The 21095-nt window shown below is 41.2% G+C and overlaps 1 protein-coding gene and 1 long non-coding RNA gene across 3 annotated transcripts in view; both read right to left on the reverse strand.

Annotated features, from left to right (window-relative positions):
• Window positions 1–194: 194 nt before the first annotated feature.
• Window positions 195–15550, reverse strand: pparaa (peroxisome proliferator-activated receptor alpha a). 2 transcript variants are annotated; one of them, XM_084345650.1, is made up of 8 exons: window positions 15285–15550; window positions 10616–10847; window positions 8927–9081; window positions 4978–5116; window positions 3367–3566; window positions 3004–3273; window positions 2053–2296; window positions 195–1967 (listed from the first exon to the last, which is right to left on the reverse strand). In XM_084345650.1, the coding sequence occupies exons 2-8, from the start codon at window positions 10818–10820 to the stop codon at window positions 1723–1725; spliced, it is 1458 nt and encodes a 485-aa protein (XP_084201776.1). In that variant the 5' UTR covers window positions 10821–10847; window positions 15285–15550; the 3' UTR covers window positions 195–1722. The 2 variants fall into 2 exon arrangements, with proteins under 2 accessions (XP_084201776.1, XP_084201777.1); XM_084345651.1 differs by having other exon boundaries at window positions 3004–3270; window positions 15285–15548.
• Window positions 15551–17771: 2221 nt separating this feature from the next.
• The window catches only part of LOC311252490, a 34760-nt gene continuing 31436 nt past the window's right edge, over window positions 17772–21095 (reverse strand). The window contains exon 5 of the long non-coding RNA XR_014621533.1: window positions 17772–19441. This is a non-coding gene — a long non-coding RNA (uncharacterized lncRNA). The remainder of the gene's footprint in view (window positions 19442–21095) is intronic.

Here is a 21095-nt window from a genome sequence, read left to right on the forward strand (position 1 = left end):
CACAGCAGCCATTTTGACATTAATAGTAGATAAACACAGGTGTTTCTAATCCCATTAATTAAGGCATTGGAACAAAAAAAAACCTTAATTAATGACGTTAGTTATAATTGTGTTCATGTCAAAATGGCTGCAGTCAAAAAGGTCTGTATTGGTATTTTTAGGCAGGTAAAAAAAAAAAAAAACATTACAAGAAACTTAGTTAAATATATTAGTTTATTTTAGACTACCACATGATATGAATCATTTTACTGAAACGGCAAACTGTACATGATAAAAAATATAGACTGTTTCATAAGGGTGAGAAAACAGTGATTCTCCTCTTTGTGAGGCCTGTTTCACTGTCTGCACATACACACACCCCTTCCACTGTGGTCACCACATTCTTGTTATATTTACACAATAACACATAAACCAGCTTAACAGATTATTGCGTTTGTGGTCAAAATATTCAATACTGGCCGATGCAGTCTTTTTTTCCTGAAAACAATGTGATTAAATGGCAGGATTAGTACAAAACATTTTGTCCTCTGTCACACTGATCTGACAAAAAAGGTTAGATGAGCTATCATGTTGTGCTGTTTTTTTAGCAACAGGATAAAGGATTAAAATAAATACATAACTGCAATTATTTTCAAATTATGGCTGCTTATAGTGGAAGTAAGGCTCCTATAAATTCACTGCTTATATGTGAGGACATTCCCTGGTTCAGCATTACATTACATTACATGGTTTAAAAAGCTACCCACTGAAGGCATACGATCGAAAGAGAGAAGACACGACCTCAGGCACTGAGACATAATGGCACTTGGTGAATACTGATGCAGGTGTTTCTTCATGCACTCATCTCAAAATGGTCAAGGGAGATCAATTAGTCACTAGTACAAAATGAAAGGACATGACAGTGATATTAACCAAATCTGAACAACTTTCAAATTAACATACAGTATCATATACAGTAAATATCAAAAATATTAGGACTATGTCTGATAGACACATTTCTGTTGCTTCAGTGATTAAAAACGTTATTATCCCATACGCACAATTCAGTTTATTGTTCACAGGCAGTACTTATATTTAACATCACTGCATGCTAGAGCTGCAACAATGAATCAATTATTGTCCATTGCCAACTATTATGATGATCAATAAATCGATTCCAGCTGCTTAAATGTGAATATTTTCTGGTTTCTTTACTCTCTGAAACAGTAAACTGAATATCTTAAAGAACCAAAACCAAAAACCAAAAAAAAAGGATCCACAGACCAGTTGACAATGAAAATAATCGTTAGTTGCAGCCCTAGTGCATGCATGACTTTAAATACGATGAAAATTTGCATAGCTTACTCCCTCTTTAGCTTTTGTTTAGGAAGAGCTGGCATCCAGGGCATCATCTGTAGCAACGTGGTGCACTAAATTCAAATTAATGCATGTAAAGGAAATCTCTGCACATCTGTGGTGTGAAAATCAAAAACGCTTGTTCCTTGCTGTGTCCCCCTTTCATGGAAGTAGTCACACCACCTACAAGAGCTGCCTTTCCCCCCCATTTCATTTGTTTTGTTTCAGTAGGAAGTCACATGGTCTCCGTGCAACCTCTGCAGGGTGCATCCACAGTGGCTGCACAATAGGCTACTTACAGTACATTGATATGCATGATAGCATCAGTAAATATTTGATTAATGAACGGCATACAGTAATCTTTGTCCATGACCATGTGCTATCCTCTCAGTACATGTCCCTGTATATTTCTTGCAGGAGCGGGTGCAGCGACGTGTCCTCCGTCGTCTTGATTTCCTGCACCAGCTGAGCATGCTCCGTGACCAGCTCCCGGAGGTCGGCCAGTTTCTGCAGCAGTCTGGGGAAGAGGAAGTTGTCGTCGGGGTGGTTGGCCAGCAGGTGGAGCCGTAGTACCTGAACGATGCTTTCCTGCAGCTGCTCCACCAAAGGCACGTCCACCAGGCCTGGGCGATCTGAAGGGAAGGGATCACACAGAAGGAGAATTAAATTCAGTCTCTGGTGCATTTTTAGTTCAAATTAAATATAACTTTCAGTTACCTCCGCAGCAGATAATGGCAGCCACGAAAAGGGCCAGGTCACTGTCATCTAGCTCCAGGGAGTTGAAGCGTGTGGCAAACTGGAATTTGGGCTCCATCATGTCACTAAATGGCCGCCGGAGGCTCTTGAGAAACTCCCGGGTGATGAAGCCTCCGCCGCGGGCCACCAGGAGGCCGTCTTTGTTCATGCAGGAGGCCAGGAGGGTGAAGAGGGCTTCATAAACACCGTACTTCAAGAGAGTCACCTAAACAGGCAGGTAGGAAGGCAGCAGAATGACTCTAACATGTATTTTTGTGTCTCCGACTGCTTTTTCTCACAAAATTCCGGCAGAATCACATCCTCTTTAATTCAAGTTAAAGGATGAGTTCACCCAAAAATGAGAATTCAATCGTTATCCACTCACCCACATGCCAATGGGACGCCGGGTTAAGTTTAGTAGTCCACATAAGATTTCTGGGATTAGATGGGGATTTACAGCTCGTCTGGTGTAATCTAAGTATTTAGAAGCCCAGAGATCCTAAATTGAATTTAAGATGTTAGTTACACTCTTGACACGTAGTCAAGATCATGCTAAAGCTAATGGTCTTAGCCAATGGTTTTAGCTTAGCAGCTACAGTGAAAAAAAGGTCTTAATACCGTCTTTTTCAAATCAATTTGGGATCTCAGGGCTTCTGGAGGCCTGCGTTACACCACAAGAGCTGCATGGAGCCATTTTATATTTTGCTGCTGTTGTTTTTTTTTACGTTTTAAAACAAGTCCCCATCTACTTGAGTTGTTTAGGAGAATGCTGCATCACTGTTTTGCTGTGAAGCTCCAGAAATGTTTTGTGAACCACGAAACGTCGCCCTACTTTCCATCAGCATGAGACTGAGAAGATAATGACTGAATTTTCATTTTTAGGTGAACTTCTCCTTTAAGCACAATCTTCCATGTGGCATCCCTTAAACCCACCTGATCATTTAGATCCAGGCTCTGGAAACCCGGCACCGCCTTGGCGAACTCCGTCAGCTCCGTGACCGTCTCCACCGACGTACTCTGGCAGCAGTGGAAGAGCCTGGCTTCAGCCTCCCTCTGCTGGAGCTCCCCACACCCCACAGCTGGAACCAGCTCCCCAGCTTGAAGGCCGCTCTCGGGCTCCGGATTGTCACCGTTTACCATGTGTGCCGCTAACGTCCTCTCTGCCAGCTGGAACGTCTCCATGTCATGAATGATGAAAGGCTGCTGGGAAAGAAGACACAGCAGGATGTTGGAAGGTGAGGATACAGATAAAAAATATGCCCAAACCTCTGTTCCGTGCTTTATTTTTTCCTTTACCGGCTTGCTGGTCTTTCCGGTGAGTATGAGCCGAGCCTTAGCCTTGTTCATGCTGAAGTTCTTCACGTAGGCTCCGTGGATCTCCCTCACCAGAATCTTGTGGTCGGCCAGCATGGGGCCCGCCACCTCTTTCTCCACCACCTTTCGTTCTGCCTTGAGCTTCAGTTTCTCCGCCTGAGGCATCCGACCAAACCGGATGGCTGGGGCACAGAAACATTCAGCGTTAGCAGCAGCTAGAGGAGTTTTTCGAATGGTAGGGTGTCTTATTTTACAACACATACAGAGACATCAGACATATCCTGTTACAGCAAACATGCATGCGTGCAGACACACAAACATTCACCCACATTCAGAATTCTTTCCTCTCTTCTGAGGACAACATGTCGTCTTCCTCTCAGGTTTCCTACACTGCTCTGTCTGCAGTGGGAGGCCATCGTAACAAACCCAATGACCCCTCCGCAGTCGGTGCAGATGACAGGCCAGATGTGGAGCTATACGGGCCTGTGTTTTCTCAGTGTCAAGCAGGCTCCGGCAGGACATTGTTCTATAAAAACCCAGTCAATGTAAAGCACACTGAACTGGAGCCAGATCACAGAAGGAATCGTGCTGTTGTTGTAAAGAACATATACTATGATGTTGGCTGAGGACCTTCTGAGTAGAATTTTATGTAACTACATGCTGCAGTTTATTTCATTCCTATAAAGTTAGTCAATGGACATTTCAGGACTTCTGACACGCACCCCTTCAGAAGCCAAATAAACTTTGGTCCCAGCAGCCTTTATTGGTATTAGCATAACTAAATACATTAATGGCAAAGCACTGTACAAATAATTCTGTAGTTTTTTTTAAACAATCAATATAAAGAAATGGAACCTCAACATCACAACTCATCACTTCAAAATCATATTTACTAAATTTAATTCTCCTAAAAAAATAATTACTATTTAAACACAGAAGCAGTAAAACATACTCTTGCTCAAATTAGTACACTCAGTGGTTTTGCTGCTGGTTGATGAATGTGGGCCAATACAGCTCTATTTGTACATTTTTCAGAGTGAAAAATTCAACAGGATATTTAGCATTTTTAGCATGCTACTGTACATATAGAGTGGTTCATACGTCTTTTAACAACGTTTTCAACAAAACTGGCTACACACCTGGCAGGCCAAGCTCGTCACTTATTTGTTGACATGCGTTATTGGTCCTGTTTCTGTCTCAATAATGCTTCATGTGCATATAAAAACAGAAAATGAGCCTGTCTCTCATGTCAGTGGTGGCATTTGAACACTAGGGGTCTGTAAGTCATTCTCTGCATGTACTACTGCGTTTGCAACTATGACCCCCTGCTGGATAATTATCCTGTAATTGTCATTTGTGGCTATTATTTAACAAAAGTTACACAGTTAAGCTTTAAACTACACTACTCAAAATTAGTTAGGGATTTTGGGATATGGGTGCATACATGCAAAGTCAAATGTAGCCAAAAATATTCACGAAAAACAAAATAAACATTCAGAAAAGTCACAGAATAAACAATCAAGTGAAACACTAAGATATCCTAATATCCCTAACTCATTCTGGGTAGTGTACTTTGGAGGTTTCAGGCCTTACCGTTATGGGACATGCCCACCGAGAGGCACTTGTGGAATCGGCAGTACTGGCACTTGTTGCGGTTCTTTTTTTGGATCTTGCAGTTGCGTTCGCACTTGTCGTACTCCAGCTTTAGTCTGATGGTCCTCCTGAAGAAACCCTGGTAGAGACAGAGAGACGTACTGTAGCTGTCAACTTTATTTACAGCTTCATTTGAAGATTATATTAAAACATTCTGGTCTGAGTCCACAATACGCCCACACAAACACTCAGCCCGTATGGGAATCAATTAACCTTTCTGATGTCTTCATGTTGTTAAAAGATGACCCACTCTTGACATCAGAGACATTCTCTGCTGCCTCTTGATTGAATTTTAAACCAGAAGTGAATTTTGCAGCTGCTATTCAATAAGTTTGAGAATGACTGTCTTGTCCTACTTAGCAGTTCAAGGATTTCATTAATTCAGTGGACAACATTAGCTGTCTGAGCCTGTCTATTCATGCAATTCAACACATGTTTGACCAGATTAATTCAAGCCTTATTTAACAATGTTCATGGCTTCCCATTCACTCTGGTTCAGTGAGCTCTCAGTTCTGAATTGCATGGCAAGACTGAGTCCAGTTACAATCGTGTAGTTATTATTACTATTATTATTTAGAAAACATCATCGTTTAACATTTATTTTAAAAGTTGTACCAAGGCTGTTTATTTCTCTAACTCAAACATGGCAGCGTCCAAGCACACTTCCCCTGTCTGCAGCCTCAGGTGGATCAGGGCTAAATCGGCCCGCTGATAATCCTTCACATGTGCTGCAGAGGTCTCACTCCTGGCAAACAGGATAATTGTCAGACATACATCGCCTTTATAACGACATGGTTTATAGCTCTTATCAGTGTTCTGTAAATCCTTAATTTAATCTGTAAATGGTTTTACAAATGCTGGGTTTGAGGGCCCCAAAAACTAGAAAGTGTAAGAATGCAAATTCCTTTACACGTCATGTTTGATCCTTAAATGCACGGTACGCAATTTCTGCAGTTACGAGTCTCACAAGCAAAATAAAACAAAAGCTACATAGTGGGAGTTGTTGTCTTCATTATTAAAGATTATTAAACACCATTGCTGATAAAAATCCATCTGACATAACTCAGACTTTATATAAAAATTTAAGATTTCTGAGTTTAAACATTGTTGGAAACATTTTGGATATATTAAAGGTGCAATATGTAAAATGAAAAATAATTAATTAATTAAAATGATCAAATTATGAACAGTTTTGACGTTACATCAAAGGCGTCTATGTTCCTTTGTTAAGAGATATCTAGTGAAGTTAGCATGCTAACCAGCTAGCGCCGGGCCTGAAAACCTTTCTCTCCCAGTCCAAAGCTCCTGTGCTAGCAGAGCAAACACGGACAACCCCCTGGTAGTCCACCTAGCTGCACGGCTAATTGAGCTAACAAGCTAACGGTAGCTAAAGTCATGAATGTATAAACAGAATACAGTTAGCAGCAGTTAACAGTTTCTCTGGTGATATGCCGCTCGTATAAATTCAAGGTGACCAATTCTTATGTATTGCACAAAGGTTTTGTCCTTTTTAGAGATTAATACAAAAATGGTGCATATTATATCTTTAAGACAACAGGGAGATTAAGATGATCTGATATCTATCCATGAAATCTGATCACACTTCATCACTACACAGTCTGTAAATGAAAAACTAACCTTGATGACTGATCATACACCATATGTCAGACACCTACTGTATATCTGCAGCCCCTTGTAATACTGTTCATGCATTCTGTACATTGAGAGCCCTGGTAGGACCATCCACCTTGGATTGGACTGTACGGAGCCATTACATCTCTATTTAAAGATATAGGTTCTTCAGGGTTTATAGTGAGCTCTGACCTTTCTGATGAAGAACCCTGACTGAACAAGACATCTGTAGCCATCTAACACACACAAAGATACAGGGCAATGGGCCAACACATGCTCGCAGATGATCCTTTTACGTAAACTGACGCACACTGATGTACATTGTTGACATTTTAGTCATCAGTCACTGTCGGGAAGGGAATATTGCGATATATCTGGTCACGCAACACATCAGCCATCGTCCTACACAAGGTCTTATCTGCTTTAAATGTTGAAGACACATTGTTATGAAGGATTATCATGTGCTTGTCACTTCTTTGTTATTTCAAACCACAAAAAACAGTTTTGGGACAGAACAAGCTGTAATGTTCATGAAAACACTGGAGGTCCGGGCATCTATTTGAGTGACACGTGATAGTCATTAAATACATTACAAAACAACAGAGATGCACAAGGAGGAGAAAACAGATGTGCTTGTTTACAGCTCGCATGTCTTTGCATGTCTGTGCATGAGAGAACAGACATAACCAGAGGCCAGTACTTTGCTGTGATATACAGCCATGAGAGGTGAGTAACAAGGCCAAAAAACGTAAGCAAAGACAGGTGTTGTGCAACGCTTCCTTAAAGGCAAACATCTTTAAGTGGAACAGAAGGAAAAGTTCGATCTAGGTGGAAAACCTATTCAAACTGACCTCCACCGGCAGTAAGAGGTGCTGTCTCTGACTGTCCTGTACACATGTCGTACCGTCATCGCCACAGACTTAAGCCCCGGCACCACAGCATCACGGCACATTCCATTCGCATTCCCACTATGAAGCGCTCCTCTCTTAAAGCGAGGTGTTGAAAATGATATGCAGAGCCCGTCCAGCATGGAAACCGTCAACTGTGACTGCTACATATCACGAGGCAGACTTTTCCATGATGGCGCAATAATTTAGGAACAGCGTCCAACAGTTCAGAGTCATCCTGTCCCTGTGGTCTGAGCGGGAGGAGCATTACTTGTGTTGATTCTGATGAATGAGACGTGGGTTGTAAACCAGAGCCCTGCAGGAATATGGCCAATTTAGCAGCACTCAAAAACACACAGATGTGCATTGTGCAACTGGCAGGACGTTTTACAAAAACTTGGACAGAGAAATGCAAATTGTGAAACGTTAGCCTCCTGCCGGTGTCCATCTCTTCTGTCTCAGACAGATGAGAGTGAAAATGAATGCATGGAGCGCGTCTAAAAAAGCAGATTCTCTCCAGGAGGGGGGAAAACAAAGAGGAGAACTCAAGTAGCAACCTTGCCAACTCTGTCTGGATTTCAAGGTGGAGCTGCAGCTGATGGAGGAAAACATTAAAGAGGGCAAGGTCACAAGTTCAGAAGTCAGGCAGGAATAGCAAACAAAGGCTCAGATTAACAGCAACAACCTGCCACTGGCTTAGAGACTCATGACAAGCTCACTTGACTTTACAAACAATGCAGCACTTAACCCCTCAACGGTTTTAACACCTCCAACACCGATCACTGGTCTCAGTGGTCAAAATGTTCTCACCGTCACGGTTTTCCAGTGACACTTTTGTCACTAAAATCTCAAGAATCTCAGCAATTTCAGCACAGAAGTGTCCTGCAGAGCTCATTTAATTATCCACCTTTAAGATAACAAATGTCTCTTGTCACTAAATCCTAAGGATGACTCCGTAATATTTAATATGAAGCACAGCGGGGCTCTGTGCCAGCAGCGGCAGCAGCTTCATGTGTCACTCTGTTGGGCTCTGTGCCAAGAAAGGGAGAGGTGACCAGGCAACCAAGGCCACTGTGTCCCCTACCTCACATGACCCGACTACGTGTCTCAGAAACTTTCCACTGGCCTCTAGGTCAGGTGCCTCTGGGGTGGACATGTGTTTGGGTGTGTGTGCGTGCGGGCATGTATGTTCATGTGTACACTTGTCTGTGTTTGTACCGGGTGTTTCACCTTTGGTACATTTACACAGGCACGTGGAGGGAGACCAAAGACAACATTTACCTCTGCAGCACACATTATTATCAGTCTGAGTGCTTATATTTATAGCTTTAATGCAGTTTATATCCGTATATTATGTCAGTATGTCTCACCTTGCAGCCCTCACAGGCATGCACGCCGTAGTGGAAGCCTGAAGCCTTGTCAGAGCACACCCGGCACTCCAGGTTGAGGGGGGTGGAGGTCTCATCTGGGCCCTGTGTGGCTCCACACACCCCCGAAGACGGACTGGAGGCTGGGGTCAATGTGTCTACACACAACAGAGCAGAAAGCAGACAATAGAAAGTGATGTCACTGGACTGTCATTTGAATAAATGCAATGCAAACTGTGGCATCTACTTTATAGAAAAATGTTACACAAAATACTCTCTTTATTAACTTTGTTTGCAAACTGACAACACTTTAATGAATAGTTTAAAACGTTGAAAAAGATATTTATTTGCCATTTTGCCACTCATGCAGTATGTCTCATGACTCATAAAGCTAGCTTCAGCCAGCAGCCAGTTAGCTTAGCTTAGCTTACAGTAAGCCAACCATGTTTTAGCTGTTTGTTAGGCGCGTTCATGTGGAATAATCAGTCAAATGAGTTACCGACTAGAAAACTTCACATGAAACGTTGACACAACAACGACTGATGATGAAAGGAAATGTTTCGTTGATGGTCAGAAACCTACATTGCTTATCAATTTTTTGCTTACATGTAAATTCTAATATGGTATCAGGTTCTAACTCTAAACTGCTGTCCACGCAGAGGGACCTAGCTTGGTTAGAAAAGTTATTTATTAGCGTGAACCCTGATAAATACAACACATCACCTTTTTAGCGACCATTTTAGGACTTAAAAGCTCATTAACATACTGGATTCAGAAAAACTACTTCCAAACTCTAGAAATGGGACCACTGAGGAGCATATGAATGCACAGTAACAAACAAGATATGACATGTTAATGAGTGAGCTTTAGAGGTAGCCTAGACAGAGCCAGGCTAGCTTTTTCCAGTCATTATGCTAAGCTAACCGGCTGCTGGCTGCAGGGTTAGCTTCATATTTATGGTGCGTTCCATTTGAAGTCAGAAGTCGAACCTCACCAACCCTGACCTCAAAATCCAAGATGGCTGCTTAGCGAATCAACAACCATTAAATCGGTCTTCTGAACAGTTCTGTCCAACTTCTATCCTTGAATATGTTGCTTCGGTGTTTGTATGCGCAAAAAAAAATATTGTGTAATGCATTGCTAACCAACTGGTATTGTAAACAATAGCTCATAATCTCTAACCTGGCTAGAATTGGCCTACAGACTTGTGCTGGAATGCAGTCAGCCCGGGTATGACGCAATTCCCAGCTCCGACTTCCAACTTCAGACATAAATGGACGCACCATTACAGAAAATTAAGTTAACCACTAAACTATGTTGTACAGGAAAGTGTCGATAAGAAAACCTATATTTTCTTTATGTTACAAACATATGCGAACCAAAGAAACAGGTTGAAAAAACACCTACAACCAAAGCAAACACAGGCTTCTGTTTCTAATGTTACCAACTGAACCAACGTGAGGATTCGACCCTTTTCTCATACTTAAATACCTAAAAATCCTAGTGATGGCAAAAACAAGACATCTGTTACAGATCAGGACACATTCATCTAATTAAACTGTATTTCGCATCAAACACTGAGGATTCCTGTGAAACAGGCTGCTTCTTTTGTTGACTTGAGTATTAAAGTTAGGTGTCTCCTGAAGACTTGTCACAATGTCTTCCCTTTCTTTCAAACATTCAACTACTCACCCAGCGCGATGGAGCTCTCAGACCCCGAGCCAGCACTCTGATACTGTGGGAAATCGAATCCCAGCGTGTCGTCTCCTATGGACTGGGAGATGTCACGAAGATCCTCCATCAGGTCTCCACACAGCGGACTGTCCAGCAGGGAATCCCCCAGTGGGGACGGTGGGCTGAAGAGATCCCCCGCCATGGTGGAGATCAAAGCAGACATGGAAGGAACAACCCCTCACTCACCAGACTGTGATAAGGGGGGGAAGAGAGTAAGACAGTGAGTGATAATGAAACTGACTGAGGCAGACATTACACTGTTTGTGGCTTTCATGATGACACACTTCGAAAAAACCTCAAGGTAGTTTTCAGATTAGTTAATTTTAAGACAACCACAACTGTCTCTGACCTTTTCAAACTCTCACCAGAGCCTGGTTAGTTTCTCTCATGTTCTCAGAAACAATGACAGAAACTGAGATGACTCATTTTTTTGTTTGTATTCTCACCCTTTTAAGCTTTCGTCCACATTAAGCAGGCGTTTTAGTGTGGGTCAGCCACGAAGGACATTAAAGTCCGGTCAATATCACCGGCTGTGTTGGACCATTATGAGCAATGCTTCAATCAATGAGCAGGCAATATGAGATGTTGATATGATTTTTGCCCGGATGTGGTTCAATATCATGATTCTTTTTATATTGCCCATTACTCATGTGGAAAATGATGTCATATGTTTCTGCTCAGACAGTCCGAGAGCTGCTAGCTGTTGATGGTGCCATCTCTCAACACAGGAAGAACCTGGTTGGCAGGCAATATGACTGCAATCTGCTACTTTATCAGTATATTATTACTATATTAAAGGGTAACTCCACCAACTTTACACATTAAAGTGTGTTTAAGTCTTAGAGAGAACTACTGCATATTTAAAAAAAATTAATTAAAAAAAGTAGTAGAAAACCTTTTGTCCAGAGGAAGCTACATGAAATCTGATAATGCGCCTCTAGTGATGTCACTCAGTGGCTTAACCTGGCGCCTACATTACCCACAATGCAACTGCCACTGATTGACATCACCGGAGGCAATTTATCAGATTACATGCAGCTTCCTCTGGAGCCACAAAAGACGTTATACTACTTTTTTCACATATGCAGTAGTACACTCTAAGACCTGTGAACACACTTTCATGTGTAAAATTGGTAGAGTTACCTTCAACTACATTTCTACAAGCAACACAACATGTATGAGGGAAGATCTGAGCTCCTTTGCTGTCCTACATGTTTCAGACGAAATAAAGCCAAACATTTTACTTCAGTTCTGTTATGAAGCTGCTAATGCCAGCGGTAGGTTCGTGATGTGAAGGTGATTGTTTAATAAGTGAACCATGCACAAAGAGTCAACAGTGGACCATTATTTCAATCGCACCACTCATAGATTAAATTCCAACCTTTTCAGCCAAAGTACACAACCTGCGAGCTCCAACTCAAACTTATTGACCAACTCTGAGTATCTGAATAGATTGCAGTCACTTTGTACGTCCGTGTCTCTGGCTGCTGCCTGTCCTCTCAGAGTGGATCTCAAAGTATGTGTGGTGGGAGGGAGTTTGGTGGAGCTCCCAGCTGCTCACAGCGGGGTAAGAGGACATCTGTTTGAGCTATCACACGACATCACAGCTCACAGCCATGTTCTATAACACTCCCTCCGACTTCCAGTAATTCATGGAGGCAGATTGTTACAAAGCGTACTGTCTGTAAAACCTCCGTTAGTAATGATGGATGAGGATGAATGCAGAAAAACCTTCATAAAGATGGTAATTCTCTCTGTCTGAACCCCCTAACCCTTTCCTCTTACATTATTATAATAAAATTGGATCAGTGTTATAATGCTAACAAATGTATTACAGCATTTAAGGCAGGAATCACTAACATATCTCTGATGATACTGAGAGATTTGACTGTGGGGCCATCTCTGAGCTCAAGGTAAAATCTCAGTTTTCACAGCTGCACACATCTGTAAGCCGAGCGTGGAAGAAACATAAGCTAACACGAGGTTGTGCAACTCTAACTTTCGCTGCTTAGGATGAGGCAAAACGCTCTCTGTCACTCTGTCAACTCTGCTGGATGAGGCCAGACAGTAATTGATCGAAGCATGCTTGTTCTAGTTTATCTTGTCTTTAGGTTGCAGCATTTCAGAGGACAGGTCCCGACAGTTCACCGCAATTGTGCAAGGGGGAGCGGGTGTGGAAAGATTTATGCGTGTACCTACAGTATATTGTGCAGTATGGTGTCTACTGCGGTAAGCGATCGTCTAACTGGTCTGTCGAGCTGCTCTGACGCATAATGTGCCCTCTGACAAACTGATGAAGCTCCTGGCAGCTGAAGCAGATTTCTCCATCAGACGGTAGATTAGGCAAACGTGTTTTTCTCTGAAACACAATAAGCAGTTTGGACTTCAGTGCACTGAGTTCATCTAAAAAGTAACCCATCATTTCCCATGTATCTGTGGCTGTGGGAGTCCTGTTTGGAATTCCTTTATTGTCATTTTCAATGTGTTGTTTTTGCACAGTTGTATCCAAAATATTATAAAACAATATATATTATATCTTTACTGTAATATGGCACGTGTGTTGTCCTTTCCTGGTTTTAAAGGCTGCATTACAGTAAAGTGATGTAACTGACAGAATTAACCAGACTGCTCTATATTTGCCTTAAAGGTACAACATAGGGGGCAGCATATCACCAGAGTAACCGCTAACTGTAGCTGCTGTTAGCTAGTTAGCTCCGTTAGCTGTGCAGTTAGTGGTCCAGACTGGGTGCTTGCAGTGGTAATATGAGACAGGACAGGCTGGGGCTGGCTGGTTAGCATGCTAACTTTAGAGGATATCTCTGCATAGATGTCTTTGACATTATCGAATGAGCGTGACTGACTGTAACGCTCATTCGATTCATCAATTAGTCCTTTAAAGAAAATAAATATGCAGTTCTTTTGATCATCGTTCAAGTAATTTGTCAAGCAAAAATGCTAAAACATTTGATGTTTCCAGGTTCTAAAATGTGGGGAGGTGCTGGTTTTCTTGGGTCTTACACAACATTAGATTAAAGACTTTGGACTGTTGGTCGGATGAATCAACACGTTGTGCTCCAGGGTTTGATGACCAACATTTGCCGTTTTCTGACGTTTTTTAGACCAAACAATCGATGATGGGTTGATTAAGGCAAATAAAAATAATCATTAGTTGGAACCTTAAGCGGATAACAAAACAAATAAAGACCTAGACGACTCTTGCTCTTAAATGTTTAATAACCTTTGAACCTCTAATGCCATCCATAAGCTTTAAAAACTCATGTTGAGTGAGTTTTTCAGATGTTCAGTGGTATCACACATCTTGTCTGGGCATTCAGGGGATCTGTAGTTAATGCGATGATACCATCATATTCTTCAGCACTGATTTGTCAAGGAAATCAATGTAGTTTCATCCTCTGGGGCAACGGTTGTAGTCGAGCTACTTCTGTTGTTCATGTTGTTCAAGTCACGTCTGCTTCAGTGCCTTCTGTTGGGATTTAATAACATTAATAGTCACTGTCCTAACTTGTTTTTGGGCACATCTACATGGCCAGTCAATGAAATATAGGATGACCCCTGGGATAATATAATAAGTGATGGCTGTGACTTGGTCAGAAAGGTCAGATGTAAACAGAAATTCACATGGAGCTTCTTCTGTTTGAGCTCACAACGTTTTTGCCAAATTAATCCGTTCTCAGACGAGGCAAATGTCAAATTTGGACTTTTAAGTCAGTTAGACTGAAACTGAAGGTTCTCTTGATCCTGACTGTGTAAGAAAAACTAAACACATACAGGAGAGTCAGGTCTTTCTGATGAACCCACCTGATCTGGTTCTCCGTGCTGATATTAAAATAGGCCAACAACAACAACAACAACAACTTCTAACTGGGCTGGTGTGACTTTATTTCCCCTTTCATAGATGACCGGGGACCGGCCCCTGTCTCACCTCAGAGGACATTGTGTTTTAAATCCCAGAGGAACTATAATCCCAGACAGGAGGCCGCTATCTTTAGGTCATAGGGGAAGAGGAAACAGTAGCTGCACTCAGAGCACGTTAGCAGATGACAGCGAGGACACAACAGACCACAGAAAATCACTTTGTATGCGAGGGCAGCTGTATGTTAATGCTCTTGTTACCTCAGTTTAGGGTTGGATCTAAGGTCGGATGTGGAGAGATCCATGAGCCACCAAAAATCAGATACAGGAGACATCCTCATACCAGCATGCACAGTCTGATTAAAACTAGATCAACATTTACAGACTGTACTGTCCTGTACTTATGTTAAGAGCTGCTGCTGCTGCTGCACAGACATGTAAAAGGAAGTCTAATGAGGGCTGAAAGGGGAATTTACGGCCAACTAATGCCTTCCTCTCATCAGACTGAAACTATTCTCGACACCACTGTGGGTGTGAGTGGCTGATCACAAAAGCAGGTGAGGGCGAGTCAGGAAAAGTGAAGTTCACTTGCAACACACAGTTAGACTGAACTCTTCTATGTGCATTAATCGAAGTCAGCAGAATATGACAGCGCATGGACTTTCAACTTGTTACTCCTGCACAGTAGAGTATGAGTTAGTTTAAAACAGCCATGGTAGGTTTACATAACTGGGAAATAAAGCTTCTGAGTTACCTCACAGGCTGCTATCCGGAGCATTTCCCCGCGCCGTCACCGGGATGGACGGCCGTGTGTGTGTGTCCGGAGGAGGGAGGTGTGTGGGTCCGACACACTGCTCCAGTTCTGCTCCGCTGGAAAACTTGACGCGTCTCCTCCCTGCGCGCTGTCAAACCTCCGCTCGTCCTCCACAGGAAGTAAACGCAGCGACGGACGGACGGCGACACGGCGCACACACCCCCCTGACACACCTATGCTTTCAACCAATGGGCACGCCGGGAGCTGAAAGTGGGACCTCCCCCCCCACCCCCCGGTTTTTGGCAGGAGGCAATCACTTCCTGGTGGCTCGAGACGTCACGGGTCGGTCTGGATGCGTGTAACGTCTCATGAACTAGACAATAAAATGTCGAGATGTCCGTGAACACAACACCGTAGAAGCAGCAGGTCGTCTCCTCAAGCTGTGAATCACTGACGTTATTAAACGTCAACTACGTCATATTGGCCTATCATATGATACTGATTACGTAAATGCTCAATAAAGCCACAGCTTTTCACAATAAAATACCAAAAAACACATACTAGGCAGCAGCCCACTGAGGCAATGTGATGGTGATTTTGGGCTGTATAAATAAAACTGATCTGATTTGAACAGTGTTACATTATTTCTACCATATTACACCCTTTCTCACCTTTACTTTGTACTTTGCACAGGATAATTTAGCAGTAACTAACCCTCATTTATTCTATTGCTAATCAGATAAAAAGAAAATAGTAGTATACAGTATATACATGTACATTTATGTATAACTCTACATTCACTTGTGATACTTAAGTGCATTTAATGTCAGATACTTTAAGACTTTTACTCATGTACAGTTCTTATGGGTGACTTTTATGCAAAGCAATATTTTAGCACGATATCTTTACTTTTACTCACATATGACTCTTGGGTACATTTTATGTCACTGTATAGTATAATGCACTGTTATAGAAAGTACTTTATGATATTTCAGATTACATTAGGCTTTTCAAAACTAGATAAAATAGTAGCTCCATCTCAACCATCTAAGCACACATGAATGCATCACTCATCATAGTATAATAGTAACACCCAGGAGGAGCCACTTTTCTAAATTATGAGTACTTTTACTTTAAATATTTGAAGTATATTTTTCTAGAGGGACTAAGGGACATTTTTAATGTTGGGCTTTTACTTGTAAGGAAGTATTGGTCTCTACAATGCAGTATAGATACTCCAAGTTAATGATCTGAATACTTTCCCCCCCACCACTGCATATACTGTATGTCATGTATGTTATGGTATAAATAACAATGACAACCTCAGATTCCTCTTCATGTGGTGAAGTCAGATAAATATAAATGTTTTAATGCATATTGGTTAAATATTGTTATTGAGCGTCAGCAGGTTGGGGCGAGGTTTGGTCCTGGCCTTTGCCCGTAACTCCTGATCATTGTCAACAGTGAAATAACTTTTGACTAAAGTTTAGTTAACTGTACATTTACCATTTATTAATGATGGTTATTATAAATTGTTACCCAGAGACAGTGGGACATGCTCTTCACAATGCAACAGCCAATGATCCACGTTATCAATGCTATTTTTTGACTGTACCCAACACATTTTGCAGTTATTAAACATTTATACATATAAAAACATTATTTCCTGAGGTAGAAGCCGGTTAAGTTTGCAGAATATACTCATGTAAAATAAATCTTGCCAATATGCATTGAGGTGTAGACTGCCAACATATATCTGGCGCCATCTACTGTGTACAAGTACACAGCAACGTCTTAATGTGTCCCCAAACTGAGGTGAGAGACAGTATGGGGGGATTTGGCCCTCATCTTTTTCACGTTGACATCCACACTGAAGCAAGACAACAAAACTCTTCTGAGCAGGCTCAGCTTGTTTTCACAGACCAGTGGGAGGGTGATAATTTATGATTATTTGCTGATACCTCAGCACCTGTTGTCTTGTTCCATCTGTGAGGGAAACCCACATGCTCATGTTTTCTGAATAACAGCCAGTCTGAAGATGTTTCAAGACGGCGTGAACCAGAATATCAGCTTTGATGAAGTTTGGGGTGCAACTTCAGAACAAAGAGTGTGTGTTAAAAATGTTGAACATTTGTCCAAAACCACTCAGCTTAAATAAAATGCTATGACTTTTTTTTTTGTTTGTTTGTTTACTTTGAATTTTGCATCCTCAAATACGTTTTTCTTTTCCTTTGATACATTCCAACATCTTGCGTGGTTCAAAGTAACTGCTTTTGTGTTAAAGTACAGAGAGTAAAGATAAAGGATGTGCAACTCTTAGAACATTCTTAATAGACATACAGGACATATCTACGTATAAAGGCATGAGCTACAGAGGCTTTTAAGACTTGTATTGAATGATAATGAGCTCCTTACAAGGATTACAGAAGAAAGAAGTCAGTATTTAGTAGAAACTGAAAAGAAAAGACTCCAGTCATTGTTCTTACATTATTTTATATCCAGTCTTTATTTATTTATTAGTAAAACAGCACAAAGTTAAAACACCACTGATGCTAAAAATACAAATTCTAAGGTCGACAGCACTTTCCATGTATCCATACACACATACACATACATACAGTAACTGTAAAGTAACTCATGTTGCTATGAAATGCATTTTTTTTGTGATTTGGCACCACTCACCTATTCAATAACACCTTTGAAATCAAAAGCCAGTCTTGACTTAACAAGAGTCAGTTTCTTCCTAATGACACATGTACTCCCTCCTGTGATGTATTGCTGCCCTCCAGGGAAGGCAGTAGGTTGTATAGTTAGCTCCTGATGGGGTAAAATCACAACCCTGAAACCACACAACCTACTACCTCACCCTGTACGAACACCATAAGTCACCCGAGTGGGTAGGAGGATGATCTGCTCGCTGTGTAAATGAAGACTATGTTGTTATTACAACGAATGCAGCAAAATTTATCATGAAAACATTCGTTAAACTGTTGCATTTAGATACAAGTGAAAACCATTATTCAAATAGTAGCTAATGGAGACAGGTTGTTAAAGCATTTGCAATTATAATAAGCACATTCAAACACTTTAATAGCCAAAAAATAGGAACAAAAGTTCTGTTTAAAATTCCACAAAGTGTCTAAATTTCAGTAACATGCGCTGATGAATGTCAGGCAGTAAAAATGGACAGCCTACACGCTCTCTAAGTTATCGCCTCCTTTCTGATGATTTGCGGTGGTGAAGATGTATTTTCACGATGATGCTGCTGCTGCCATCACAGTCGCTCCAGGAAAGACAGTAAGTTGTATAGTCATCTGACAGCTTGGGAATGACCCTAAAACTATACAACCTACTACCTCACCCCAAAGGACAGTTTGTCTCCTGCAGGCGTCTCTCGTGGCTGACGGTGGAGCTGTGGGAAGACGAACTCAAAACGACAAAAGGACCTCCGAAAATCAGAAAACAGACACATGAAACAAAAGTATGGATCGAGTGAATGTGCATTTATGAAAACAGTTCCACCTATTCTTCTGCTACTGAGTACTGAAAAACAAATATCTGCAGATTAAGACTGTGTTGCGGTTAAAAGCAACACAATCTGTTCTCCAAAGGTCGAGAATAAACCTGAATTTATTATAACAAATTTATTGTATTATATATATATTTTTTATTTTAAACACACACGCCTCACTGACTTTTAAACTGTAGTAGTAACTGAAGAAATTCAAAAATAAAAATGAAATAAAAACTCTCTTTTCAGCTAAACATTTTGGCCATATCAAGACAAATCTCCATCACACCACTTTTCTAAGGATGTGATGTCCCTGCAAGCACAGATATACAGATGAATTAAACTGCTGCACTACATTTCATTGTAAAACATTAAAGACCTTTTTAAATAAAGCAAAATAGAAAGTAATGAACTCATTGGACAATCAAAGTTAAAAATTCTCCATGTGAATTATTGATTGTGATTTTGTAAGTAGGGTTCATGTATTTACGACTATTATTATTTCAGTGTAATTTTATTGTGTTTTTTAATTGTTTTCAAAATACTTCCTGGAAGTCATTGTTGCTTGATGGGTCACCTCCTCTCTGCAGAGACGGCTTCAGTCCCGTGCGGTCTGTCAGCTCGCTTCCTCTCAGGTTTCCTCGGCCTGAGGGAGACAAATGAGAGGAGAGAGTGAGCTGCTGCTGGGTGTCCAAAGGTCACACTTTCACCTCGTGTCTCACACGCAGAACGACAGTGCTCACACAGAGAAAGTAGTTTCTGTACCTGTTTGTGTGTAAACGCCTGCACACATATGCATGCGCACTGACACACAGAGTGAGAGTGTCTTCTGTCTGAATCTTTTATGAGCATCTTGTTTGGCAATCTGCATGTTGTTACCTGTTGGCTCAGGTGACACCTCTAAAGTGAACAAACACACCCACAGCCGATAACGACACCATTATCTTTAAACTAGCCAATTAAATCCTCTGAAGATAAGCTTCATCTGTGGCTTGTCTGTGTAAATGAGTAGAAATTTATGTGTGTTTGGCTGAAAGGTCAAACAGGCAGGCTGTGGTTGTTTGAGGGAGTTTCCTGAGTGAGACAGGAGAGGCTGCGGCTCTGCTGCGGTTTCCCCCCGAGCTGGGGAGCGACGGGGGAGACGTGCGGAGGCGAGGTGAGCTCCTACTTATAAAAGTGAGTCACGGCCTTAACTCCTCACGCTCACACTAAACGCAAGCACTGGTTTGTGGCTGGTTTATAGCAGGTCGGTTAGCCCATAAATGCCACACAAATCTCTACACGAGCTACTTAATGTCCGAGCCTGTGAGGTACATAACAAACCTCTCCTCACTTACACTGCTGACGTGTACGGCAATGTATGAGCTTCACCGTATGGGTTGTTTCTCATTCACTTGTGGTGATATTCATGCAGATTTTAATAATGGCTGAAATTTTAACCTTCATCCAAATACAATGGAGGTGACCTGCATTTCATCTCTGGTGCACACATCATTGAAGAATAACACATTCAAAATCGCTTTGAGCTTCTGTGTCCTGAAGAAATAGTCTGAAAAAAGTCCAAAAACTATTGATTATCCAGTCTTTTCACTGCTGTGAGTAATGAAAACTCAATTCCGTACTCCTACATTGTGTTGGGGTGGAGAGGAGAATCTCTCAAGGCAAATTAAAGCAAAACTGTCTGTATAAGTGCTGCAACTAACAATTATTTTAAATTGTTTTTTATTTTCTCCATTAATCGATCAGTCGAAGAGGTGATAAATGTCAAACAACGTTTCTCAAAGCCCAAGATGACCTTTCAGAATGTCGTGTATTGTCCACAACCCGAAATTATTCAAATTACTGTCATAGATGAGTAAGAAACTGGGAAATATTCACATTTAAGAGGCTGAAATCACAGAATTTTCTTTTCTTTTTTCCCCTTTAAAAAATGTATCAAAAAATCACTCACACCAATTCATTAATTTTAAATGGTGGGCGATTAATTTGGCCAGAAACTACTAGAGGTAAGCCAGAAATGTTTTGTAATTTGGGTGAACTAACCCTTTAACAGTGCCACAGAGTTCGAAATAAGTGTTAAATTAAATCTTTCAATCGTTGGTATGCATTCACACACTAGCAAAGTGTTAAATTAATCCTGTGCTTGCTGTGTGTATCCTTTTTACGGCAGTAAATTATTTTAAAAACTATAATTAAAATAAAATTTGTTTGGATTGTAATAACTATAACACAGTCCAAAAACTCCTCTATCAAATGTGTAATAGATATAATGGTGTCATTAACTAATGAGAGGTGTGACT

Source organism: Pagrus pagrus (genome assembly GCF_965226575.1).
Source record: "Pagrus pagrus genome assembly, chromosome: 23".
NCBI lineage: Eukaryota > Metazoa > Chordata > Actinopteri > Spariformes > Sparidae > Pagrus > Pagrus pagrus.